This window comes from Lampetra planeri, chromosome 11, assembly GCF_965212315.1.
Source record: "Lampetra planeri chromosome 11, kcLamPlan1.2.h2, whole genome shotgun sequence".
Lineage (NCBI taxonomy): Eukaryota > Metazoa > Chordata > Hyperoartia > Petromyzontiformes > Petromyzontidae > Lampetra > Lampetra planeri.
In genome coordinates this window covers 13,785,895-13,813,854 of record NC_136117.1, presented here as the reverse complement: position 1 = coordinate 13,813,854, position 27,960 = coordinate 13,785,895, and the positions used below count along the sequence as shown (strand labels likewise).

General features: G+C 47.6%; 2 protein-coding genes across 4 annotated transcripts; both read right to left on the bottom strand.

Moving 5' to 3' along the window:
* Positions 1 to 14,546, bottom strand: WDR45 (WD repeat domain 45). Its single transcript, XM_078598912.1, has 11 exons — positions 14,245 to 14,546; positions 9,040 to 9,114; positions 8,843 to 8,947; positions 7,990 to 8,095; positions 6,906 to 7,000; positions 6,240 to 6,319; positions 4,991 to 5,113; positions 3,263 to 3,348; positions 1,743 to 1,844; positions 1,129 to 1,274; positions 1 to 368 (listed from the first exon to the last, which is right to left on the bottom strand). The coding sequence occupies exons 1-11, from the start codon at positions 14,288 to 14,290 to the stop codon at positions 259 to 261; spliced, it is 1,074 nt and encodes a 357-aa protein (XP_078455038.1). The 5' UTR covers positions 14,291 to 14,546; the 3' UTR covers positions 1 to 258.
* A 3,570-nt stretch (positions 14,547 to 18,116) lies between these two features.
* On the bottom strand, positions 18,117 to 25,722 carry LOC144721353 (nuclear transcription factor Y subunit beta). 3 transcript variants are annotated; one of them, XM_078598916.1, is made up of 7 exons: positions 25,581 to 25,722; positions 21,567 to 21,670; positions 20,975 to 21,114; positions 20,396 to 20,596; positions 19,720 to 19,804; positions 19,178 to 19,257; positions 18,117 to 19,050 (listed from the first exon to the last, which is right to left on the bottom strand). In XM_078598916.1, exons 2-7 carry the CDS (start codon positions 21,658 to 21,660, stop codon positions 19,018 to 19,020), a joined length of 633 nt encoding a protein of 210 aa, XP_078455042.1. In that variant the 5' UTR covers positions 21,661 to 21,670; positions 25,581 to 25,722; the 3' UTR covers positions 18,117 to 19,017. The 3 variants fall into 3 exon arrangements, with proteins under 3 accessions (XP_078455042.1, XP_078455041.1, XP_078455039.1); XM_078598915.1 differs by having other exon boundaries at positions 20,399 to 20,596; positions 25,581 to 25,706; XM_078598913.1 differs by lacking the exon at positions 25,581 to 25,722 and adding an exon at positions 24,675 to 24,815.
* Positions 25,723 to 27,960: the final 2,238 nt, after the last annotated feature.

Here is a 27,960-nt window from a genome sequence, read left to right as displayed (position 1 = left end):
TGGAAGACTATGTTTTACTTTCGACTCAAGAAAAAACTACTTGAAAATTATTTTTTTACCGAAGCTCAGTGGACAATCTTATTTTCTGAGACGAAGGTTCTTGGTGCAGATATATTTTTGGCCAAGCCCCACACAGCTCCCAATGATAGCGGTGGAGCGTTGAGAAGGGAGGCCGATGCTGGTGGCATAGGCACCGGCGCCCCTCACGATCCCCACCCAGCCGAGTCGGGCCTCGGAGACACGGCGGTGGCCGAACGCTCAGAAGTCATCGTCGTCCCCGATGTCCAGGTAGATGTCAAAGGCTTCGCGATTGCAGCTCCCTTCCGGCGTGAACATGTACTTGTGGAACGTGCCATCCACACACGCGGCTGGGGGTGGTGGGGCGGCAGGAGAAAAGCACAACGCACGTCGCGAACTAGAAACAAACGTTGACGCGACAAAGAACTGCCTGCAACCTCGCAACACAAGATGCTAATGCTATTTACAGTTTTCAACCTTGTGCCTCGAATAATTTTCAAGTTTGTAGATGAATCTTAACAGGTGACGGCCGTTGGTGAAATACACACTCGGGTTACGTAATATCTTTGGACAGATGTTGTTGACAAAGCTATGATTCAGCACTCCAATTATAGTGACTCGATTGCAATGATTATATCCTCACGATAAGCTGACATAGCCCCCCGCCTTGCAACAGCCTACAACACCATTATGCATGGTGGTCACCCATCAAAACACTATCCACGCTCATAGACAGCAGCAGTGCAACATTATCTATTGCTGTGCTGTTAATGTAAATGCTCCTAACTTTCACAAATCTGCAATGCTCAGTGTGGTGAAGTTTGGTCAAATAAACCCCACAAACCAGAGGCATGGGGAAGCCCTCATCCTGCAGTGGACTAACAGACAGCTGTGCATGTACAACAGCTATGGATAGCGGTTGTTGTCAAAGTTTAGATTCACTGCACTAACGATGGCCTGCTGATAGCAATGATTCTATCGTCATAAGTAAGCTAACAATACAATTACAAACCATGATTAAATCATAGAGCTCGCTCCAACTGGAACATCGATAGGTACAGAACACAGTTATCGAGGCTAAGCGTGTGTGTGGATTATAACGGAGCTCACCGATCACCGAGTTGGTGCTCTTGGCCGCATTGCGTCCGAACGCGCACACGCAGGAGCACTCGGCCGGCACTGTGAAGGAAGCGAGGCTCCACTGGGAGTCCACGTACTGCCCGATGACCGGCCCCACCTTGCCCACTCGTGCCAGACTGTGGTGCACAGTACAACATTCCAGTGTATCTACAGCACGGCTGTGGTGCGGTTATTATAAAAAATTATTATACAAATTGCAACTCGACTCAGAGGCGTGAGGACCAAACAGACAAGCGGGACATGCAGCCAGTTATTGAGATGGTGTCAAACATTCCGCCAAGCTCTGCAATTCTATATATATGCAGGTGTTATTGACCGAATAATGAGTGTTTACATGTGGGAATAAACCGGAGCACCTGGAGAAAACTCATGCGTGAGGGGGCAACACAAAGCTGTGCAACGGTGATATACATAGAGCACGATGATATCACGAGACAAGCCAGACATGATGGGATGACCGATCCTATGATCAAGATCGTGCCCATCGCTGCTTTTGCATGCATACAAGTTTTTATTTTATTTTTGATCTGTGGCGTCTCGTAATTTACAAGCGGGTTGGGAGCGGCTTGGACGCAAGGACTCACGTGGAGGTGCGATTGAGGTGCGTGTCTTTGAGAGCGAACACGTGCACCGTGCCCTTGTCGCTCGACACGCACAGGAAGGACGAATCGTGGCTGAAGTTGATGCTACAAAAGGAACAGGGGAAAAGAAAAAAATATAACGCACCGCAGCATCGCTTGCGCTGCGCGAGGTAATGTACGTGTTCTCTAGTTTCATTAAAAAAAACTACCCAACTACAATGACAACACTGCAGACAAATTTGAAATGTTATCTGCATGGTCACAGGCCAAAGAAAAGGAATATTAAGAAAAAAATCAAGGCGCAACTTTATTTATTTATTAATTCGCAATGGAGCATCTCTCTACAATCGCGCTCAACCCAATTGGATATCTGTGGGAAAATAGCTTCATAGCTCATCAGATTACTCCAGGATAAATAAAGATTCTGATGATGATTCTGAACCTGTCTGCCATTTTTCCTTTCATTGTAAAAGCACTCCAGCAATAATTGGTTATTATTATTCTCATGTCAATTATGATTTGGTTTTGATAAGACTCAGAAATTGGCACAGCATCAACCTAGCCAAATGGCTGTAAACACTATACTATACAGAAGTACTTTAGGTAATGTACATTGTTACTTTTAATGCACGACACAACATGATTACAATGACACAGTCTATGTGCAACACTCATATATATGACTACAAATGTATTTATTAATTTTGTTATGAAAAGTATATAATGGCTACATAATAAAAGTTATTACCAGTACACGGCACATTCACTTCGCCTTTGAATTTGGTCATATATGTATCCGATGGCATCGGAGGGGGAACATATGAAACTGAATACAGCAGTTGTTTTGAGCACTGCGGGCCGCTATAGTCGCGTGATCACCGATACCTAAGTGAGCATGGGAGGGGGAAGGGAGCTGCGGTAAGAACAACAACCCCATCACGAGAAGAGAGAGACGGCAAAGCAGGAAGGGGGAGCAAGACAGGGATAGCGAGAAGCAAGACAGACACCAAGATGGGATCAAATAGATCTACAGAGAGAGACAACCAGACAGGCATAGGGAGACAGGGATAGAGACACACCGAGAGACAAAGTGACAGAGAGCAACACAAACACAAACTCATTGACAGGGGAAGACAATGACAGGGAGATAAAGACATTGAGACAGAAGCTTGTCAGTTTATGTTGAAAACCGTTCAGCTTAAAAACCATAAAGCATTTGGTTTAACAGTAAAAATTATTAGTCGTTGCATTCCTACTTGTATTAGAAAGTACTTTAAATACATCTCACTTTATCGTATACGCTTATATTGGATCCAACTGCAGACAGCGCGTTGCAGAAGACTTGGGGTCAATTCTTTTTACAGCTATAGCAGCGGCATTGTTAGCTGAATTTATAAGTACTATGAAATTGCGATTGCCACTAATTACGAATCACACAATTACAATCGTTAATTGACGCCAGGTCTGTACCACGGGGGATGGCAGCCCAGCACGAGACAAGCGCCACACGGGATACCACCTACCAGTAGAGCGTGGCTGGGTCAGCACCGCGCCTCAACTCCACGAGCTTCACCTTGCTCTGAGTGTCAAACAGGCGAATCAGAGTCCCCTGCCAAGAGCATGAACGCACACACGTGTACACATTGAGACAAAAATCCCCCGTTATAGCCTCAACAGGCTGTACGAGCAAGCGGCACTGTTAAAGAGCAGCACCTATGAAGGAACACGAGAGGGTGTTGTCGCGAGCACCACGCCTGGCTGCCTCTGTCTCCCCAGTCGTAGCGTTTACACATCGCACCAGACACTCAATTGAGGCTCGATCAACCTCGGCGAGGCCCAGCACCATCAGATAAACGTCACTGATGTTGGATATGAACGGGCAACAACCTTTGGTCAGTAGCAGCAGTGTGCCAACCACTACACTACAGCTCCCCACAGACATACAAACAACAAATTCCCCATATAGCTATAACAAACTTTTGGAGAAAGTGATGCTCGTGGGCACCGATGAAGGCCGGCACGGCACACAAGGGGGTATGTATGTTGAACTTCTTTCGCACCATATGTAGCCAACCGTGCTAATTGGCACCACGCCTGGCCGCCTTTGTCGTCTCCCTCGTGGCAATGTTTTCACACTGCAATAAGTACTACATTGAGGCCGAGCCGAACTACGTGAGGCCCAGGACGGGTTCAGATAATTGTCACTGGTGTTGGCCATGAGTGGGAATGGAACCCGGGTCGCCGGGTTCGTAGCACAGCGCGCCAACTCCTACACTACCGCTCCCCAAAACAGACATGCACACACACGCTCGCACACAAACACAGCCCTAAAGGTTACTATGTTCTTGAAAGCAAATGAATAATTTCTGAAAAATACAAATTTAATTAAGTTCACAAACGCCCACAGGTTAGCTACCTCACGTCAATATGAACCCGGTGACCCGAGTTCAATTCCTGGCCACAACTAACACCAACAGCGAGTGATGCTTGAACCAGTCCTGTGCCGCCCCCCCCCCCCTCTTCACCAACCGGCACTGTCCAGTGTGCCGAAGTATGTTAACAAATCGACTATGCAAGCAATTACTTAAATTACTTTTGGCGTGCTTGTCTGGCATTAAAACAATTATCTTGTGTTGCAACTGCCGTAGACACGCCGACAAGCATGCGCCTGCAGCTGCCGACGCATGCCCGAGCCCAGCCACACCAGTGCAAGATAGTATTCGACTTAGTAGAATTTGTATTCGCGCCCCTTTCCTTACACCACTACCCCGAGATAGAATATACTACGGGGTATCTGCCCAAGGTTGCTTACAACCTTGTTCAAATTGCCTTTTGTCAAGACTGATATATTAAAGCACAAGATGAATAAACTCCCAACAATGTCAGCTGCGAGACAAAAAGCATGACCAACACTCATGCTCAGGGGTTAAACCGCCACTGGGGAGTAGGTCACGTGTTTAATTTACTTGGTATTTTGACCTTGGGGTCAGGAGTCTATGGGGGTCAAAATACTATCTCACACTAGCCGAAAGCGGCAAAACTAAAGTTTTTCATGCAGTGTTCATCGTTTATCGTATTTAACGTAAGGTTATGCGTGGGTATACAAATACACAGTGTGTGTGGATATACCCAGTGCTGTACACATGGTGTGGGGTGCAGTCAAGACAGGGTTATTCTGATTCAACAATCAGTGCAATTAACTGAAATTGTTGTTTGGAGATCGGCCGTGACGATGGAGGGAGAGGCCTCACCTTCTTGGAGGCAGAGGCCACGAGGCTTCCTGGCTGGTTGAGGGCGATGCAGGCGATCTCGCCCTGATGAGCATTGATGGTGAAGGGCGCAGATGACGTGCCAGGCTTCGTGTTGGATAGGTCCTAGCGTGCCGAGTGGCAAAACCAGAGGGCATCACCATGCGGCGAGATGGTATACGCACTCACCGTGCGTCGTCGTGGAGTATTGCGTTGTGAGAACGTTCATGAACAGACCTACGTTATTCATCTGCACACACAAACGCTGCTGGATAATACTGGTGTGTTAAAAACAACAGGGCGATGACTAGAAATATATTTTTGTAAGTGGAGACAGGATGAAGATATGATTATTGATATGATTGCCTACAGCTGAACAGAGAGGCTGAGTATATGTGTGCAGCCCTTCAATCCACAGCTGTATTCGGTCCTGACCACACTGAGGGTTATGTGACCATACTTCACGACGCTGGTCAGTGAGGGTTGGTAAAGGGAAGCAACATAGACATTGGACCATTGGAGGTTCAGTACAACAATGGGTTTACCGCCACTGCCCCCTGCTGATATTGTAGTCCCACAGCAGTCTGTTATGCATGGCGATCGCCCATCCAAGCACTATACAGGCTCAACGCTGCCAAGCTTCCGAGATTTGACAAGATAGGGTACATGCTGGGTGCTTTTGACACGGGCTACCAAACAGGAAATAAACAAACAAATCACAGCAAACTGTGAGGAGGACACGAGTCATTACTAAGATAGGATGAGTCATGGCAAGGATATCCTGGTTTAAAATAAAAATACACACGCCTGATTGCCAAGAGAATGATAGTAATAATTAGACAGAGGCAGTGCTAGAAATGTAAGTCTGCTTGTTTCCATCTTTCTTTCGTATGGCATTGGAAAAGTAACCGAATGAGCTTATAACTGGATGTTCTCAAACAGATTTCATTTGTGATGATGCATAACAAATATTCCATTTGTGACTCCTGAAAAAGTGTGCATTCGGCAATGATTTGTGCCGTGAGAGATGGATTGCACGTGCATTCTGCAGTCACAATTAGGTGGCTTATCCTCACAGAGACCAAAAAACACACGTTGAGACTCGCATACTCATATAGAGACCCATACTATACGTAACAATGATGGGAGTGATGGATTTCACTTCCGCACAATCACAATTCGGCGACTCCTTGATTTCCCACTTTTGGAGGAGGTAGCTACACAAAGTCCCCTATGTAGTGAAGGGCCTCACCACCAGCTGGAGGCTCCCACACTTGTGACCTGGAAACACGAGCAAGGGCTTTTCCAAGCTGGGGCACAGTTCGCACAGACCTGCAGATAAAGACAACAGGAGGTATGACGTGAGGCGATTTCTCAACCCTTAGGAGATTTGGTCCCCATCCATCGCCTCATCCCCTCACCCGAATCGATTTTCGAGGCCACGCCTTGACAGCCCCTCTTATTTACACGATCTTGTGGAGTTGGAAAGGGACTCCAATAATAATGATAGCCTGCTGGACTCTTTCCTATAGTTATCTTTAATATCCACGTTGTTTTGTTTAGCATTGCCCAGCTAAAATTTGGACATAGTAATAGAACTTGTATGATACCTCAATAAAAAAATTATGCAACACGGTTCACGCGCCAATGACAGTATTGTTCATTCAATTTTGTAATGCAAAATATATTTATATAAAATAACAATTAGATGTTACAACACAGCAAAATGTTAAGCCACATTTTATTTTCTGCGAAAGATTATTAACTAGATTATTAATTTTAATCTAGTAGTTAAATAAAGCACATTAGTCAAAGAAAAAAATACTTTCCCGAGTCCAAGGAAAATAATGCAACATGTGACCAGTAAGAAAAAAGCAGTGTTATGAAGTATAGGCCCCAGTGGGACCTGCGTTCTTACCGTCTGGATTGTCTCGTGTGTCGAACTCAAAGATTTTTTGTGGGTTGTCTGGGAAGGTGAAGACGTAGATGCGGTACCGCAAAACCACAATGATCCTGAATGAAAGAGACATTGATGCCTCATGATGGTTCATGAACATAGATCACTCTGCAATGAGCAAATCCTGCCTTGACAACCTAAAAAGGATTGTATTTCTATAATCTGATACAATACCATTTGATTTTATTACGATGTAAAACTCATTTTAAAAGCAACATCAAAATATTACAATATTTAAAATTACAAGTGCGACTCTACATCGACAAAAGGGCATATATAATTCAAAAGGCAGTGTCCATGAGTAACACAGAGGATGAACTGCACAGTCAAGCAGAATGTACTATGGGTCATCTGAGGCAGCCCTCAACTGTCAAAGAACATCTACTGTCGCCTACAGACCTCACCTGTAAACATGCTCAATCATAATGCTGCGAGGTCCCATGTACTGGGTTATAAAAAATTTTTTTTATAAAGGACACATTTCTCAGGGTTCATTCAAGTAGCCACGGGCAAAGCCTGACTCGCTAAAACAGAACCTATCAACATGAGAACAGTACAATTTACAATCCATTTACACTCTAGACCAGTTGAATGTTGACGATGCGTTTCATCCTTGGACGATAGTTTCACCTGCGCCACTGACAACATACTCGTGAAATCAAAATGTTTAGCGTCACGCCTGGATTGACATTAAGGAGGTTATTGAGCAGGAGCTTAGCTTGGTTGGCATGGACCCTCGTGTAAGGCATTAAATGGGGAACCCTGTGTCCAATTACTCCCCCCGCTTCATAGATTGGCACCTAGCCACCTCAGGCCTGTGGGCCCTGGAGCAGTTGTACCGCATGCACTCGACTCAACAGCCACGCCGCCGGTATTGAGTAACATTTTGCATGTAGCGTTTATGTAACACTGTAGCAGCATACATTGGCCAAACAACAAAGGCACATTCCAGGACAAAAGGGCAAATGGCTCCGCAAAAGGTCAAGTAGATGATGGCGGGGGGGGGCTGTACTTTTTCTGCAGGAGTGTCCAGTGCGTAACCCACTTGTCGTGGCGCATTCGGACGGCCAGCACGGCGCTCGTGAACGTGAAGTCCAACACCAACTTATCCCGGGCGTCCCGGCCCTCGCGCGCGTCGTCCCACACAAGAACTGCGAGCGTACCGTGACAATGGACATGCACCAAGAGCTCACACTCCTCCTTGTGCCTCAGCAGCAATAATAGCGATCGTTCTGTTTACCATACAAGCTTAGCCCGAGGCAGTGAATGTATATCAGTCATTCCACCAGCGCACGGTAATACATCACTGTTCTGACCGTTTTAAAGAAAATAACGAAGCCAATGTTGGTGACGAGTGTAATGTCACATTAATGCTCTGATTTAAAAAAAATACTACAACACTTTACTTGTGAAATAATGTATTAGCTATTTTATACATTGAGCATAATGACTTTACTTACATATGTTCCATTAAGCAACATAGAACTTAAAACACGTGGAAGCTCTGTCAAATAGCCTGGGGTTTTTAAACTATATTTTTCAGTGGGCCATGGCACCACGATGTCAAACGTATGTACACACGTTGTATATTTCGTCTCCAGCTTTCACACCTCTCCCTTCACTATCGTGCTCTCATCTCGGTAGTCTCTTGTTTCTTGCATCGAACTCGCTGACTTTGGTCTCGTTTATCGCAAATCGTTATCTTTCTATATCTCGTGACGATCCATATCTCTCAGTGGACCAAAGATCAGCAGACTAACTGTTCGTAGGCCAAGTGTGGACCACGGGGCCGCTAAAGAACCCTTCCATTGGCTATACACAAAGCAGCTGCATGCAAATTGTTACCAATATAGAATTCTAAGGCTAAACACCAGAACAAATAGTGAAGTGATTGTTACCAGAGTTGTCAGCAAATTTGGGCGAGGAGCCTCCACCAACCAAGGCGAGAAGGTTGGAGCGATGCAGCATCTCCACTCTCCCAACACTGCCCACCTGATCGACATCTGCAAAGAGGAGGGGGAGGGGGTGGAAACATTAACGCTGCACCTGAGAACATTTGAATGTCAGGTGAGGGGATGGGGAAACCTTCCCTTACCTAGGTGAGCCTTCTCCATGAGAGGCTCCACGTTGTAAATCCTCAAGCCACTCTCCATGGCACAGCAGAAACAGCCTGGAAGTGACAGCATATGAAAGGAAATGCGTTTGTATTCAAACAAGCATCTGTTAACAAGTCACAGATGGCACAGGACCAAGGGTCGGCTTGCTATCGCTGTGACAATGGGCCACGAGTGAGAGCGGTGTGGCACAGTTGGGTTGTATCAAATGTTGTTTCGGCGTGATATATTGATGTTTTGCTCCAGTTTTTGAGGGCTGCTTGGGTGCCTGAAGAAGCCCTCGGCACGTGGAGCAAAGGTATCATGCCAAACAGCGTGCGGCACAACCCGGAAACACATCACAAAGCTGTAAAGCACAACCGCAAACATCTACACAGTATTCATAATAAAGGTTTTTGGGTTAGATCGCGTTATTTATAAATGTGTCGCAACCCTCCACCACCCCACATGGCCAATCAGTAAAAAATGTGTCACATTGACAAAAGACAAATATTTCACTACTTTAGCACACCAGTGTGTTGAAGAATGGATCCACAACATTTACAATTTGAGTACGACGTTTCGCTGGAAATTACATCCAGCATCTTCGGGCGATGTGTCAGAATAGTGAAGCCATCCACCTGCTTCCGGTCTTAAATAAAGCAGCAGGACATCATCATTGTTGAACCCCATCAGGATTCGAGATCAGAGGCGGAGATGGGGGTGATGCAATTATGTAATAGATCAGTAATCAACCACTTAGCATGTGACTCACCTGTAAGGAATTGCAATGTGTGTTGTGTATTACTTAATATGCTTCCAGGCTGCGCTGAGTCTAAAGCTATCACAGCGATTTAAAATTATTTGAATTCTTCTCAATTTCAATAGATTTTCTAACTAACCTTGGCCAGTAATAATTAGATCTGCATAACACTTCAACGTTATCAAAATGAATTGAATGTCCTTGTTGGCAAGCATGCTCTGCCACTGCTGACAGCTGTTTTGGAGAATTTAATGTTCCTTAGGTGTTCATTTAGTCTTACACTGATGCTACGGCCCGTCTGTCCAATATAACACTTACCGCATAAACAATTGATCTGATATACACCTTCTGTTGCGAACCTCAGTAATCGGATAAATTGTAGATTTTGAAGATGTACTCTTTAATACACCAGTGCGCTAAAGTAGTACAATATTTGTCATTTGTCAACGCGACACATTTTTTACTGATTGGCCGTGTCGGGTGGTGGAGGGTTGCGACACATTTATAAATTACGCGAACTAACCCAACAACCTTTATTCTGAATAATACTGGTCGCGAAAGCCTACATGTTAAATCTACACAGCAGTTAACTTAGCTCCTCAGATATATGACTGACAAAAGAAAGGGCATGAGTGTGTTGGGACCTGGATTTTGTTTGTTAAATATGAATGCCTCTACGGGTGCAACTTGAAACAAGATTAGACTAATGTCCATGTGGGCTGCTTATTAAGACCATTTTGCTGCCATTTCGCGTGTGGTAATAAGTCCAGAAATAGCGCAGGAAACCTTATCCACTACCCAAACTCGTGTTATGAAACGTGACCCTTCTGAAACGGTCTTTAACAGGTTGCTCTTCAAAAATACATTTAATACAGAATTGTGATGAATAAAATAAAGTTAAATTATAACAAATAATAAGAAGGCCCTTTGACAATCCACCGCTGGATGAAGGCCTCCCCACGCCCTGTCAGTCACGGGAGTTGTTTTGATCAGGCGAGTTGGTGAATGGAGATCCCAGAACTTGTTCAGATTAACACTTTCCATTGACAGCCTCAAGCAGCTGGGATCACAGAGCAGTGCGCTAACCACTGCGTTAGCCCACTTGTTGATAAGCTGTTGTTTCATTTTGAAACGCTCCGTGACAAGCTGGAGAAAGCAGAATTCGCCCCCCCCCCAACTAAATTCCAATGTTTCGTTCAAATCCATGACGAAGTAATGTATGGAAGACAGCCATGGCTATTGAATGTAACCCTTAATTAAAAGTTCACTGAACAAATTGCAAGAAAACTGCTGCGTATGTATTACGAACGTAGACCTTACACCCGTTGAATGAAATAGAACACGTGGCACTTTCACAACATGAGTGCTGTACATCAAGGCGAGTCAATGGCTTGAAAGGGTGCGAAGTGACCTGACAATATGATATTACCGTACTGCTTACCAAAACTGACATAGACCGCGGACACAGAAACATCAATGCGACATCCCTCGGTTAACACGTAGCCTTTCGCGACCAATATCATCCATAATACAGGTGACATCTGTCAGTGTCTGCTGGTGGTAGGGTTGGAATGACAGCTGTGAATTTTCTGGTGTTGGCCAAACGTGAACCCTTGTCCTTTGTATCTATCGCAATAGAGCATGGGCCACGAATACGGCTGTGTTAACAACGTCACACGTGAACATCGTGTCGTGCTTGCGATTCTTCATGGGCACGAAAACATCGTCGTCACACACGCGCGCACATGCCTCCCATTCACAGCAAAAGCCCGAGGGAGAACAACAAAGTCGGACATTGTGATAAAAAAATATAACACACACCACAGACTGCCCAGAACGCATTATTACTACGACTACTGTACGTGGCCATTAGTAACAATAGCGCGCGTTAAGTGGACGAGCGGTAGATGGTATCAAGATATCGGATGTCTTTAGAATTGCCTGTTGTTGCAATCGCCAGCGGTTCTACTTCAATGCAGACATTCAGAAAGGCACGCAAACAAGACAGCAGGCAAGGCCAGTCAACCGGCTGGGTGAATCAGCCATAAGCAGCCATAATTTATGAAGAGTGGCAGCCTTGTTATCGGCAGATGGCGATAACGGCTGGCACACACCGCACACACACCGTACACACACACAGTGCACACACACGACACACACCGTACACACACACAGTGCACACACACGACACACACCGTACACACAGTGCACACACGTGCACACACACACACCACACACACGTGCACACACACACACCACACACACACCGCGCACACACACACCACACCGCGCACACACACACCACACCGCACACCCACACCGCACACCCACACCGCACACCCACACCGCACACCCACACCGCACACCCACACCGCACACCCACACCGCACACCCACACCGCACACCCACACAAACACACCGCACGCACCACGCTCACACCGCACACTACACACACACACACTACACACACACACAAACACACCGCACACTACCCACACAAACCGCACACTACCCACGCCCACACGGCACGCACACACACACCCACACGGCACGCACACACACACCCACACGGCACACACACACCGCACACACAGTGCACCCACGGCCCCTCTTTGTCAATCCACTGATGGGTGAAGGCGGCCTGCCCGGCCATTCAGGTCGTGAGGGCTATTTTTCCCATACTTCACTACGCTGGTCAAGTGTAGCCTGGCCTCGGGCAGCATAGACGTGAGGACATTGATATACAAGTGGTGTAGAAACACAATAGAGGTTGTATGGGGTTAGATCGCGTAAATATATAAATGTGTCGTTAAAACCCGCCACCAGGCTGTTTCCTGATGAAGCTGGTTGTAATTTCTGGCGAAACGTCGTACTCAGATTGTAAATGTTGTGGCTTGGCTCTCCAACACACCGGTGCTGTACTAGTATACTACACTATACACTACACACTATTGCTGTACTAGTATACTACACTATACACTAGTGCTGTACTAGTATACTACACTATACACTAGTGCTGTACTAGTATACTACACTATACACTACACACTAGTGCTGTACTAGTATACTACACTATACACTAGTGCTGTACTAGTATACTACACTACACACTAGTGCTGTACTAGTATACTACACTATACACTACACTAGTGATGTACTAGTATACTACACTATACACTACACTAGTGCTGTACGAGTATACTACACTATACCCTACACTACACACTAGTGCTGTACTAGTGACGAATTGGCCACGTTCTGTTTACGTGACAACCCTTACTAGTTGTCTGTGCCGGGTGTTGGCGGGTTTTAACGACACATTTATATATCGACGCGATCTAACCCAAAACAACCTCTATTATGGATGATATTGTCGTGAAAGCCCCCTGCGTGTTAAACAGAGTAGAAACAATAGATTCGGCTGCACTGCCTGTGGTCGATGACCCAAGCATCCCACCCCAGGCTCAGCTCTGCTTAGCTTCTGAGATCTGCCAAGATTGGAGCTGATGTCGGGGTGAGTTTGTCGTCGGCCCTGGTAAGACACAGTCATTCAAGTCGCACAGCGATGAAGACTTGTCAGACAAGGCAGGCGAGACAGAATAGACAGAGGCTTCAGTCGGTCACGAAGACACGGGGCTTGCCCACCACAGACTCCACGGGGACCCTGCCCCAAGCTCCATCCTTGCCCTCAGAGCCCAGGGGCAGGAGAGAGGGAGCCAGCCCCTACATGGCTCCTCGTGGATGCTGTCCACGATTCCCTTCGCCCCCCCCCCAACTCCTGGCCCGTGCCCCCCATTCCGGCACTGAACTCAACCTGGCATTTCCCCAGAGCTGCCCTCACCCAAGCAGTCACGCTGCTACAGGCTCTGCCCATGGCCCCTCTTATGTCTGATCAGAGGTCCTTGCCCTCCTCCTGCCTCCGGGCCATACCCTCGTATTTGGCCGTGCCCTCTCACCACAAGGCCCTCTCTCGTCTGCCAAGTGCCCCGTTTCTTTGCCATTCGCCTCACGCTCTCACAAGCACCCTTCGATTCCCAGGAAAAGCCATCACGTCCCTCACATTTGTCCCCCTCCTCCTCCTCACACTCCAAGGCTCTGGCTCACACATCCTGCCCCGCGTCCGCTTTGTTCAGATTGCCCCCACGCCGAAAGGACTTTCACCCCAAGCCACGGGCCCCGTTCACTCACCACGACTCGTGCCCTCCACAGATGCCCCCCCCTCACGACGCCCCCCCCCCTCACGCCCCCCCCCCCCTCACGACCCCCCCCCCCTCACGACCCCCCCCCTCACGACCCCCCCCCCCCTCACGACCCCCCCCCCTCACGACCCCCCCCCCTCCCTCACGGCGCCCCCCCCTCCCGGCCCCCCCTTCACGCCCCCCCCCTCACGCCCCCCCCCTCACGCCCCCCCCTCACGGCCCCCCCTCACGGCCCCCCAGCTCACTCTGCTCCTGGTTGAAGCGCAGGCTGTTCACGGCACGCTGCTGCATGGTCAGAGCGCGCCAGCTGGGCCTGCCGCCGTCACGACGTTACTGCTCCTCCTGCTCCTCCTTATTAATATCACTCTTCAACTTCTCCTCCTTTGTCTTCGTCTCCTGGCAGTCGTCGTTGTTGTTGCTGCTGCTGAAGACGTCGTAGTGGTCGCGGCTACTGTGCGTGTAGCGGTGCCCGGGCGCCATGGCCTCGGACCCGCGTGGGCTTCGCTGCTGCCGCCGCCGCCGCCTCCTCTCGCACCGCCACCACCACAACAACAACACCGAGAGGCGGCGCGCCGGCCGGGCTCTCGCGAGACTTGGAGAGGCTCCTCCTCTTCCCCCCCCCACCCCTCCTCCTCTTCCCCCCCCACCCCTCCTCCTCTTCCCCCCACCCCTCCCCTCCTCCCCCCCACCCCTCCTCCTCTTCCCCCCCCCACCCCTCCTCTTCTTCCCCCCCCCACCCCTCCTCCTCTTCCCCCCCCACCCCTCCTCCTCTTCCCCCCCCACCCCTCCTCCTCTTCCCCCCCACACCCCTCCTCCTCTTCCCCCCCCCACCCCTCCTCCTCTTCTCCCCCCCACCCCTCCTCCTCTTCCCCCCCACACCCCTCCTCCTCTTCCCCCCCCCCACCTCCTCTTCCCCCCCCCACCCCTCATCCTCTTCCCCCCCCCACCCCTCCTCCTCTCCCCCCCCCCACCCCTCCTCCTCTTCCCCCCCCACCCCTCCTCCTCTTCCCCCCCACCCCTCCTCCTCTTCCCCCCCACCCCTCCTCCTCTTCTCCCTCCCACCCCTCCTCCTCTTCCCCCCCCCCACCCCTCCTCCTCTTACCCCCCCCACCCCTCCTCCTCTTCCCCCCCACCCCTCCTCCTCTTCTCCCTCCCACCCCTCCTCCTCTTCCCCCCCCCACCCCTCCTCCTCTTCCCCCCCACCCCTCCTCCTCTTCCCCCCCACCCCTCCTCCTCTTCTCCCTCCCACCCCTCCTCCTCTTCCCCCCCCACCCCTCCTCCTCTTCCCCCCCACCCCTCCTCCTCTTCTCCCTCCCACCCCTCCTCCTCTTCCCCCCCCACCCCTCCTCCTCTTCCCCCCCCCCACCCCTCCTCCTCTTCCCCCCCACCCCTCCTCCTCTTCTCCCTCCCACCCCTCCTCCTCTTCTCTCCCCCCTCAAGCTCACGGCGCATTTCTGGGAGGCTCAACCAGGCACACGCGGTCCTGCCGCCATCCCCCAAGCACAAAAACAACTACGTTCAACAACACAACCACGTTAAGCAACACAACCACGTTCAGCAACACAACCACGTTCAACAGCACATCCACGCGATTTAATTTAGTTGTTTTAATTTATTTATTTCATTGTTTTACCTACGTGACTTTACTGAAAAAACCAAAAAGTATGAATCCTTGCAGTCACGAAAGCTTCAAATCTAGAAGCACAACCACGTTCAACAACACAACCACGTTCAACAACACAACCACATTAATCAACACAACCACGTTCAACAACACATCCACGCGATTTAATTTAGTTGTTTTAATTTATTTATTTCATTGTTTTACCTACGTGACTTTACTGAAAAAACCAAAAAGTATGAATCCTTGCAGTCACGAAAGCTTCAAATCTAGAAGCACAACCACGTTCAACAACACAACCACATTCAACAACACAACCACATTAATCAACACAACCACGTTCAACAACACAACCACGTTCAACAACACAACCATTCCTGTCTCATCAAACACGAGCGCCGTCCACGTGAGCGAGCGGCGTTCCTCGCGTTCGTGTCAAGTTCAACTTTTTATTTTGTTTTTGTGTTCCCCGGTGTGATCAAGTCAGGGGAAGTGAGAGGCCAGCAGAAGATTAATCGATCACCTGGGTGGGTCCACCCACTCCCAACAAGCGCGCGGGCCACTCGGGGTAGCCCGCCCTTTGCCTGTACAAGGAGCTCAGAATCATCATGATGTGTATTTACACCGGATGAACCCGATGAGCTATGAAGCTCTTTTTCATAGAGTCATAGACGGTCCAGGCCAGAATATTTTAAAACCTCTCTCGCTCTCCCTCCTCCCTCCATCTTCTCGACTCACTCCACTCTCTCTCCCCCCACTTCTCCCCCCTCACTCCACTCTCTTTTTTTACGATGCTCGGTGTAGTCGGCACTCCACTCTCTTCTCCCCACTCCCTCTCCCCCCTCCGTCCCCCGTTCTCTCCCCCCACTCCATTCTTCTCCCCACTCCCCTGTCTCTCTCCCAACTCCACTCTCTCCCCTACTCCCTCCCTCCCCCCACTCTACTCTCTTCTTCCCCCTCCCTCCACACTCCCTCTCCCCACTCCCTCCCCCGCTCCCTCTTTTTTTTGCTTTATGTAAACCCCTACCTCTCGCTCGCTCTCTCGCTCACTCTTTTTTTTTCCCACTCCCTCGCCCGCTCTCTCCCCCCACTCCGCTCTCTTCTCCGCTCTCTTCTCCGCACTCCCTCTCTTCTCCCCATTCCCTCCCCCCCTCTCCCCCCACTCTCTCTCCCCCCTTCCGCCCCCGCTCTCCCGCTCTCTCTCCCCCATTCTCTCGCCCCTCCCTCTCCTCCCCGCTGGCTGGCGCGCGCTGTTGCCATGGTAACCCCGCAGCCCCGAGGTCGTCAAAACTTGTGGCGCTGCGGAGCCAATCAGAGATCGTTATAACCCCAAGGGGGGCGTGGTTACAGCCATATATGGGCAGGGGGGGCACGAGTGGCTTTGGGGCTCGCTTCTGAGCCCTCATACGGCTCTTTAAAAACACTACTTCGTGACCCCTTTGCCAGTATCAAAGTATGAAACTAAACCAAGAGTAGGTTTTATCCTTTCTGGAAATAAATAAAAACGTCTTTCAAGGAATGGTCTGCATAAACCACACGTACTTGTGAACATGCAAACAACACATGCTCTGAAGAAGGCTCTCCTCTGGTGTAAGCCAATCAGTTTCAAAGACAATGCAGATATTATCCACGTAGAGTATATACTAATACCTTTACACTTCTCGACGCCAGCGTTTTATTAAGCAGGCGTCGCTAACAAAACTGAAGGATCGATTATTTAGTCCTGTGCCCCTTCCTGATTGTGCTGATGTATAACTCTACTCTCATTCATTCCACTGTGTACTGCGCGTCTATAGTCTGACTTGTTGGCTATCCCATCTGCATTGACGTATTCTGTCGTGTACTTTGTTTTCCAATTTGCACTGCCTTTGTGTTGTATTAGCATAACGTGGATTATAATTTTTTATCCCTAAAATTTAACGAGTTTGGCCCCATATTAACTCGGGACAACACGACTGATTCCGAGTTCATCTGTTAAATCTAGACGAATTAAGTTCCATGGCAGGAGGGTTTGTCATGTTCTAATCCTGTTTTTCAAGTGCACAGTTAAGTCTACGTGGACAGCCCTTGGTCATTCCACTACTGGACGAGAGCCTCCCCACACTGTCCGTGTTGGCCACAAGGGCCATTTGGTCATAATTAAATCTGGCCAGGGAAGGCAGGTCAATGGCAAGGACCATCAAGTACAGTATAATGGATGTGTATGCTCTGCCCTCTGCTGCCCACGGCGTTGCGCAGTTTCTAACCTGCGTGGTTGTCATACATCCAAGCACGACCATACAGACTGGACCCCAATGGCCATAAGCTAGTGTGCCCCTAATGAATCCAGTTCCATTTCAACAGGAATTTTGGTCGAATTATTCACGTATCATTTCAAAACACGACTGGCTTGCCAGGTAGGCAAGTCCACAAGCTAGTCATGACTGCAAGTCAAATACACTCGGACATCAAGGACTTAGAATGTTGAAGTGCATAAAATGTTTGAATTATGACAAGCAAAGTAAACAAACATTTATTATAACAGAAAAATAGAACAGGAATGTCCAGGATTGGAACAAAATAAACATATAAACACTTGCTACAGGTTTTAACACCGGAGAAATTATACAAATGACTAAAAAAAAGAATTTCAGAAATACTAGTGGTCTGCATAGCAGAATTCAGGACTATAAAAAGGTACCTTGGCAACAAATAAAAGTACCCTTGTAACAAGCTACTCAATTAGATGTAACACTTCAATGACCACGTGTTGCAAAGCAGCACGCTCAATTACATTTATATTTTCTCGATTTTTGCACGTGTGAAAACTTTTCAGACAATTACATTTAAGAAAGTTATTTTTCACTTTTGTAGCCAAGAGCACAGATTATTTCAATGTATCAGTATATAAAAGGTTTTGCACCATCGATAATAAATTGATGTCATTTTAGAAGCCCATACCTACAAGATAAAATACACTAATTATAAACTGGTTGATATTAAAGTTATTATAAACCACAATTTTTACACATGGTGACCTCGATCAGCAGTGATGTTCATGCAAAAAGTTGTGACTTTCATCAAGATACCATTAACTGTGATGTGAAAAGAAATGGTTTCAGTGCAGCTCAAGTAAATAAAATATAAAACAGCTGCTGAATTTTCCAACAACTTTACATTGTTTTCCTCTGCATAGAAAAACTGGCAGTACGAGAATGGTTAATATCAATAATGTACATTAAAAAAAATATACATGGTTTCAATTTAACACAGTGAATGTGATACCAACAGCTGTAAAATACAATTCGAGCCTGAAATGGGATTTTGCCCAGTTTTCTTGGACACGCAGCAAGAACATCTGGTACATTTCCTACCACACGTCCACACCGCCCCCTGTGCTGGCTCATCAGCCTCCGACTCAAGTAAACTGTATTGGCTGTACTCCCGGAATCTGTTGGGAAAACATTTGCACCAGAAATTATTTATTAAGTCGGTTGTACCATATTCGCAACATTTCTGCAAGTAATCACCTGGTTGTTTAAAACGTAAGATGTAACGAAATGCGCATTCGACATCACCTGTTGGTACGCCGTTGTGTAGACCATCACATTCTGTTGCTGTCCGTCTGCGGTAATTATGCTAGTGGCAAGGGGACCCGCTGAAAATAAATTTACAGGTTACAAAGTGCATACATTACAAAATAATATAACAACATACTGAGAAACAGCGAAGCACAAAATGCTAACAATAGCTAATGTATAATCACTGTAAAAAATATTCCAATCCCCATAAAACACTTTTTTTGTATTAAAATCTTATTCGGTTGATCTGGAATGTACAATATGTCTCAAGACTTTTTCACATCAAAGTTCTAATGTTTCAGGATAAAGAGATGCCCAAATATTTTACACACACGGGAAAGATTACTATATCCTGGGAGGAAACAGACAACCAATATGTGCTACATAACTCCAACCCCAAAAAATCAGCCAGGCTTCATGGAACAGAACGACACATCCCGTTAAAATGTGAATGTGCCATTAAATCCGTCGTGTAAATCTTACAATGGGGCCAAAGTTAGTACAGTGCACACAGTATTCAGTACAAGAACTGGGCTTACAGAAAGATTCCTCTGTGAGCTCTTCGGGTATGGCATCTGTTGTGGTCACCACAGTCGCATTGATTCCTTTCTCACCCTTCATTGACTGCACACAATCACGTGACAATACCAGGCGTTATTTAACAGAGACAATTAGCACTCGTCTGGAGTCCGTTTAACACCTTGAATTTTAAATCGTCCACGAGAAAAAAAACCCGATTCATTCTACATACTGCATTTACATTTTCACCAACCCACATTGACCAGCATGGTGAAACAACCCCAATGACACACATGGTGTGAGATGGCTCTCATCAAGCAGTAAACTGACCAAAAGGCTGTACATGAAATCATTATGTAATGCCGTCAAAATATCACTTACTTTTTCACCTCCCTCTGGTAGCATATTTAGGCATTTTCATCAAACGTTTAATAAGCCTATGATTCTGTTCTTAAAGAGTTGCATGTGTTCATACTACTACGTCATCATGTGTGTGCTGCAAACGTCTACAACTGTGCAAACAAGAGACTAACATTTTCCATCTCATAGTGTAATATCATCATTCCACCAGTATAAAATTACACGGGACAAAGTTATATTACTTGTGCAAACGTTTCTATGGCATGCAAAAGTCCAGGAATGATTGCAAATGTGCATGCTTGTGGGTGTATATTGAGGTAACAGTTGCCAGAGCACTACCTCACGGTACTTTTGAAGATACTGCTTGAGCGGCTCGACGTAGCTGTCGAAGCCGAGGGTGGACATGGCGAAGAGGATGTCCTCCCCATTGATCGTCTTGCGTTTCTCCTGGTGGCAGCGTTCGCTCGCTTCCGACGTGATGAAGCTGATGAACTCGCTCACACACTCCTGCACACACTCCTTGGCGTCCTTTGCAATCTGAAGCCAAACGCAGTCCCCGTCAGGAGACAAATTATCAAGTAGAACGGATTCTTACAATAATGACAACATGCAACAAACCATGCATGCAAGTATAGATTTTGATCATTCGTGATAATTGCATGTAAATACAACTTTTACACCATCGAAGAAGCAAGGCCAAATAAGAGAAAAAAACTGATTTCAAATAATGACTCGCAATCATGACAATTCATGGCATCACAATTTGACTTAATAAATACATTCCTCATAACGTGGAAAAAACGAGTGATGCTTTCACTGCGTAACTGTGGTAAATGCTCATGCGTTGGTCAGTTGGTTAATAAACGTGTATTTATGTGGTCGTTGTTACGTAGAATCTAGGAAATATGCACAAACCTTCCCAGAGGATGGGATGGAGGTCTTCATGATCCGGGCCACGTTAGCTATCGGCAGGTAGATGTCCTGCTCGCGATACGGGTCTTTCGATCCACAGCTCTCATCGTGATCGCCACTCGCCAGGCTACCCTCAGCGTCACCTTTTTAATTAAAATACCACCAAAATAAACAATTAATATTCTCTCTGCCCTGTATCATTATACAATTCCCTCCCTTTAAAAATACCACTTTAATTGATCTCAAAGTAGATGTATCCCTTTTTATACCGTCTTTATAGATCGTTGCAAAAGCAATGCTATATTATGTGGCAATTGCTTAACTGTGTTGTTTGCCAAGTGGAAAATTATCTCCCATCAGGGCTCACGTATTATCAATGTACGTTAACTTATATCAGCATCCTGACAACTCTAAATGCAGGCATTACAGTATAAAAAGCTTATGACAACATTGTTTCTTTCTATAAAGCAAAGTGCAGTCAATTTAATTTGAATCATTACATTGTTGCCCGAAAGGAATGGTTGGTCATCATGGTCCATTTGTCAGTGGTTTCCACACAAACCACTTAGTGTTAATAGGACACAGGCATATTCACCATCGCTGGACTGGAGCACGTAGTGTCCTCCTCCGATATAATCTCCCGTGATCCCCAGCTGGGAAGCATCTGTGGTGGAGCCATCTGCATCCATCCCTAAACAACTGCAAAGAGTACAAAGTTCAATCGTCTTTTCATATTATCTCGGAACAAATCATTTCAATAGTAATACAACAATGCTCCGTTTCATAACGTAATCAATGGGTTAGATTTAATAGCTGGTTATATAATAATTTAGTTATCAAAAATTCCTACCATGGTTAACATCAGTGACAAGTGACATCGGAACCAATACTGTCGTCCCCCATTAACCAACCCGCATTAATCAGCGTGAAGTATGATAAAAAGCCATGACCCACATGGCGTGGGGAGCGCATTCTTTACTCATTAAACTTGCAGCTCGCACGTCCTTCGAACATGACAGTCCATCCCTCCAGCCAGCCAACCTTTTTTTCTAATCAAGCATATTATGATAGTATGCTAGCGTATCCCGCACATTTGCGCGGGATCCATGGTCGGGGTGCAGGATTGGTGGCGGAGGCGTGACGTTGGCATGCACGAACCCGACTCAACTGCATGGGATGAGCTGGGTTTGTGCGTGTTGCACACACACTTGCACACCAGTCGGGAATCCAGACAGGAGCCAGCAAGCAAAATTGTGTTGTCGTGTAATATTAGGTATGGTTCACGTTGTCAATTCAAGAGGCCTCCCGACATCGTTTTGGTCGTGGCGGATATTTTGACGATACTTTATCACGCTGATCAGTGAATGGGAGTCCCACAACAGGTTCAGATATCCCTCACCACTGATATATTTCATGGCCAGCAAGCATAGCTGGCTTCACAGTACAGCGTCTTAACTACTGCACCACCATTCGCTCACTATTCTATACGCAAGGGGCAGTCAGTGTTCTGTTAATAAGACAGTAATACGAGTCAAAATGAATGTCAGTAGGGCTATTTTAAATCCCCCACCCCCCATGTGCTAATCTTGAACAGCAACAGGATAGCGCGCCATGCTAAATTACCCTTGGAAGCTATGGTGAATATCTCGTCAAGACGTTTAAACTTTTAATAATCGGGATTTGTCCTGTGTGCGCCTTGCGTGAAGAAACGCGACATGTTCTCTGGCTGGCAAGCCCCATTGCTCACAACACAGCCCCACACACAACAGTAAGTCGGCTCACTCTCAAGAGTGCCAGGTGTCCCGCTTGTGTCTGGAACAAATCACCTAAACAACAGTTGTCACTGGCTTTGTTGTGCGCGTTAAGATCGTGGGTGCGAATTGTAGCCCTTCGAGTCGTTGCACCGTGTTCACGACCCAAGGCCATAACACAAACACAATTCATACACAGATGTTATCTTAAAAATGTGCTCTGATCATTAATGGATTGCGAGTCAATTATACAATCACGTGGGACTGTAATGCCATTATTTTCAAATACAGGAGAGACCTGGTTCACCATATTACAGTAGTATGTAATCAATTTACATACATTTTGAAACTAGTCTATTATGGTCACCTCACTTAGGGAAAATAACCTATTGAGATAGGAACTAGTGGATATCACTGCTATCAAAATGTTAAATTTTATTATCACAAGTCAAGGTCCAGCATGATTGTGAACTACGTAAGGAAACTAAAACTACATGTACGTGGAAACGGGCCATCCATTTAGTACGTACGCAAAAATCTGTCAAAACTTGACTCCCCCCCCCCACCTGCGTGCATACGTTTGACGATATTTAATCTACGCAGAAACGATCAAGGATTAATAATATTAACGTGTTTAAGCAAACAGATAGTCCACCGCCGGCTGCATTAAAGAATGAAGTTGCGTACATTGGCCACTTATTTTGCCGAGCTGCGTGATAGCTGCAGTCAGGGGTACGGTGGCATACAAGTGACACACCTCTCCCACAGGCCTACTTCTCCCGCTAGTACTTGTTGTCTGACAGCTGGAGACACTGAACTGTGGGTCATTTCAAGGCCAATTTAGACAAATTATAATTATTATCGAGGCTCCCTCCACCCGTTTCCCATGCGTACGTACATTGTCAGTAGACCCCCCCATACGCAAGCGTACGCATTGGGGTTAACCCTCCCCCTCCATGCGTACGTACTAAATGGATGGCCCCAAAGGCCTTGATCTGGAAGGTATTGACCGAGTGCTGCACAAGGTCTATGGGCAGACAGCAAGTATTACTTTCACGTTATCAAGCCTCCCTTTTACTTTTAAATGAGGGTGGGAAGTAGCACATAGTTAAGTTTACATCCATGAGCCAGTGTCGGGGATTACGCATTCGTGATCATTGTTACTGAAGGTAACTCATAAAACTAAGTGCTAATCGTGTCAGCAACAACAAAAAATTAGAACATGCAAAATACTCAAGTCAATCTGTGTCCGATGTGCCAAGCCTCAGCGACCATCAAGACCAAAGGGGGCTCTAATTCAGTGAACAATGCCCTTTTGAATTTTGATTTACAGCTTTCGTGACTGCAGGGATTCATATTCTTGGTTCTTTCGGTAAAGTCACGTAGAAGGGAAATAATAAAATAATTAAACAATACAAATTCTCACGTTTCGACTGCAACACAAGCAATCATCAGGTGTGAAATCCACAGCAATATTTTTTTCTTCCTGTGCAGTCGAAACGTCGTGGCAATTTTTATTGTTTTATATTTTATTATTTTATCATTTCCCTTCTACGTGACTTTACCGAAAGAATCAAGAATATAAATGCTTTGTTTTACCCAAATAAATATCGCCGAGTCCCAGGAGAGTGCTGCATTGGGGTGTTTGGATAATTGCATGTGGGGGGAATTTAAGGGATAGGGGGGGGGATCCACGTATACGCTGGCAAATACACGAGTTTGAAATTCCTTTGTGGCGGGAAAACATAAAATCAATCACTCGCCCCAGTGACAATACTGCTACTTCAATCCCGCAATTCTTAAGTCTCTACAGTGATATTTAGAGCTATAGACGTTGTATAACCAGGCTCAAATCAGTCCGATCATTTACATCGGCCAATGTTTTGTCTGCGTCTTTAAGTTTGGCACAGGGAAGACACGATTGAAGATAAAAGTACAGGGAGACCTGTTACCGTAATCACCACCATCATCGCCAAGGTGCATCCATCACCATCACTAAAGAGCTCTTCTCAGTGTGAATTCGTCTCAGTAGTCAGGCATAAAGACGTAGTCTGAATGAGCTTCCTTCAACACTATCACAACCACATTAATCATTATTGTAATTGCCACCACTATTATCACTGTCACCTACACAACAATTCACCATCTCTTAACCATTATCACTGCCACGACAGGCGAGCCCCATCTTCAGCATCACATTCACCCATCATCACCGCCAATCACTACAGCCACCACCACATGCATCGCCTTCGCCAACACTCATCAACTCTTCCATAACCACCGTGGCTTCATTGTTCTCATCATCACCACCACCACCACGTGCAACCAATCCAAACATCACCGTTACCACCACCAACCACGACTAACATCCACAACTTGCACCAATTCACTACAACCATCATCGCTACCGCCGTCACCACCATCCACCACAAAGGCACCAAAAATACAGCCAACACTGCCATCACCTCCACCATCAATCACAAACAGCACCAAAAATACAGCCAACACTGCCATCACCTCCACCATCACTCCCGCCAACGCCACCACCATCAACGCCACCACCACCACCAATCAACCACATCCACACCACCATTAATAACAACAGACACTGCCATCACCACATCCACCACCACCACCGCTAAGGCCACAGCGCCAGCCCCTCGCTCAGCTCTTCCCCCCCCTTGTCTCTGGCAGCACACGCGGGGAGCGCGCCCGCACAAAGCATCGCGGCCCTTGCCACCGCCGCTGCTGCCGCCTCCACCTCCGAGGCCGAGCTCCGGCAGAGGCAACAGCAGCAACAGCAGCAGCATCTCGGGCGGCAGCGGGCGGTGACAATCATTGGTCAAGAGGCGACAAACCTTATTCGGCGGCAGCGGCCGGCGGTTGGCTGCCTCAAGATGGCCTCTGGTTGGTGAAGATGGCTGCGAGGCGAGCCAGTCGGCGCGAGCCCCGTGTACGTCACGTCCGGCGCGGTGTCACATCCGGAACGCGAGGCTCCTCCCCCCCCAAAACCGATCTGCCCCCACCTAAGAATATGCCCCCACCCTCTTCCTCCTTGCCCCCCACCTCTGCCCCCCACCCCTCCACCCTCCTTCACCCCCCACCCCTCCACCCTCCTCCCCTACCCCCTCCCTTCCCTCTCTGCCCCCTACCCCGCCTCCACCGTCCTATGCCCCTCCCATCCCCCTCTGCCTCCCCACTTTCACCATCCCCCACCGCCACCATCCCCCCCACCCTCACCCCACCCCCAACCCAACCCCCCTCCCCCGTCATCCCACCTCCCCCCCGTCATCCCACCTCCCCCCACCCCCAACCCAACCCCCAACACCCCTCCCCCGTCATCCCACCTCCCCCCCACCCCCAAACCAACCCCCCACCCCCAAACCAACCCCCCTCCCCCGTCACCCCCCCCCGCCATCCCCCCCCCGCCTCACTCACTCCCCACCCCCACAACTTCCGCTCAGCCGACGACTTCCGGCTGGGGTCTTCCACGCTCCCCTCGCGCTTTGGATGCAGCTGCAACATCAACGCCGCGCGCGTGTTTGTGTGTGTGGCCTTGAAAGTAAATATAACAGGCGACGTTTCGGGCAATGGCCATACTTATCACTTAAATAGGCCAGTAGAGAGAGTGGGGAATACGAGTTGGAGACTGCACATGTTTACGCTGTGGAGTTTTTGATACGAAGGCGCTTTCAGTTTGCTGTAATAAATCGGGAAGATCGTTATTGTCACGACATATTGTTTATACCCCACGCAGTACATCTCGAGGTGCCAGACACAAGGTGCATTTGAAATAAAGAGATTCAGAAAATTGCAAACCAAACAATGGGGAAAAAAACTGCATAAAATACGCACAGACAGAAACTACATTTAAAAGTATTCTTGGTTCTTTCGGTAAAGTCACCGAAAGAACCAAGAATATGAATCCCTGCAGTCACGAAAGCTTTAAATACAATTTTACATTTAAAAGCTTAGAGAGATATAATGTGTTTTACACTCATGGCATATAGTGTACGCCTCAAAGGGAAATTATGGATCAAGTCATTGCTAACAACAAACCCCCTCCATAAATATTCCTTTCTCCCCCATAACCACTCCCAATTAGAATAATTGAATGCTCTCACCGTCCTAAAGCATGTGTCTATGGTGTAATGGTTAGCACATTGGGCTTGCAATACAGGGGGTCACCGGAAGATACAATGGGCAAGTTTATTGTGGGGGCCGACATCCACCCCCTCCACTCCCCCCGTCCTCTTCGGCCGCCGATCGAGTGATCCCCCCACCCCCCCGTGCCAATGCTCTCTGGCTCACCACCGCCCAGGGGTTATCTCCCATCGCCCACACGCTCAAATCACACCACCACACCGGTCAATCAGTGGGTCGCGTGTGGCCACACACACCTCTACCCCCTCCTCTTGGAAGACATCAGTGTGGCCATCGTGGAACAGTAGATCAAAGCACCCTCCGGAGGGGTTTTCTTGAGCTCCGTCTCGTGAAGGCCCTTCCGCCTGTAGTGGCAAGAGATTTAATGTAAGGCTAACGCCAACCTTGAGGGCTAGCCACGGTGGTGAGATGTTAACGACCGGTTTGCAGTAGCCGTGGGTTCAATCCCGAACCCTGACGCTGATTTTTCCCTTCACAATTCAAATCAACGTGCTTTTAGAGCATTTGGCTAACTTAAACTTCCACTTGATAAGCCACTTCGTTGAGCTATCATTTGTGGCCATATCGCTTCTGAAAAAGAGCTATACAGCTCAGTGGGCCTTACCTGGTAAAATACAAAGTTTCGTTTTAGTTGGTTTAGAACCATCTGTATGTTCATTATCCAGCTGGCACAGCGGCAGATATGTTAATTGTAATCATAGCCGGGACCTATCCGGGTGATTTTCCAGCATGGACTGGAAATCCGATAACCGAAACCCATCCACATACCTGCAGCAATGCCCCGAGCACCCAATGCTTTGACAGCGCCCCAATGTAGCGGAAGTAATTGACTCGAGTCGAGTTTGCCTTGGGCTGTTTGCACCCTGCAGAGAGAGAGAGAGACTGCCAAGCGAAATGCCACTTTCTTCAGCCCAAACACGATGTTGTTGCTTCAGGGGATTGTTTTTTTCCCTTCCAAAATCACTGGCCACTGATAAAACAGTAGAGATCCAGTTCCAGCCTTGTATCTGAACTTTGTCCATTAATTATACATTCGAAATAGCCTTCCTGTCAAGGATTTGTTGTCCACAAATC

Bases quoted from the DNA above. Each gene is read 5' to 3' on its own strand.
- LOC144721353 (XM_078598916.1), bottom strand. From the start codon at position 21,660: ATGGATGCAGATGGCTCCACCACAGATGCTTCCCAGCTGGGGATCACG. The intron at 21,115-21,566 runs GTGAATATGCCT...TTAATTAAAAAG, and splicing joins CGTGCTCCAGTCCAGCGATG to GTGACGCTGAGGGTAGCCTG. The intron at 19,805-20,395 runs GTGCTCTGGCAA...GATTGTGTGCAG, and splicing joins TTCAAAAGTACCGTGAGGTA to TCAATGAAGGGTGAGAAAGG.
- WDR45 (XM_078598912.1), bottom strand. From the start codon at position 14,290: ATGCAGCAGCGTGCCGTGAACAGCCTGCGCTTCAACCAGGAGCAGA. The intron at 3,349-4,990 runs GTGAGGCCTCTC...TGCTCTTGGCAG, and splicing joins TGGCCTCTGCCTCCAAGAAG to GGGACTCTGATTCGCCTGTT. The intron at 1,275-1,742 runs GTGAGTCCTTGC...TGTGCACCACAG, and splicing joins CACCTCAATCGCACCTCCAC to TCTGGCACGAGTGGGCAAGG.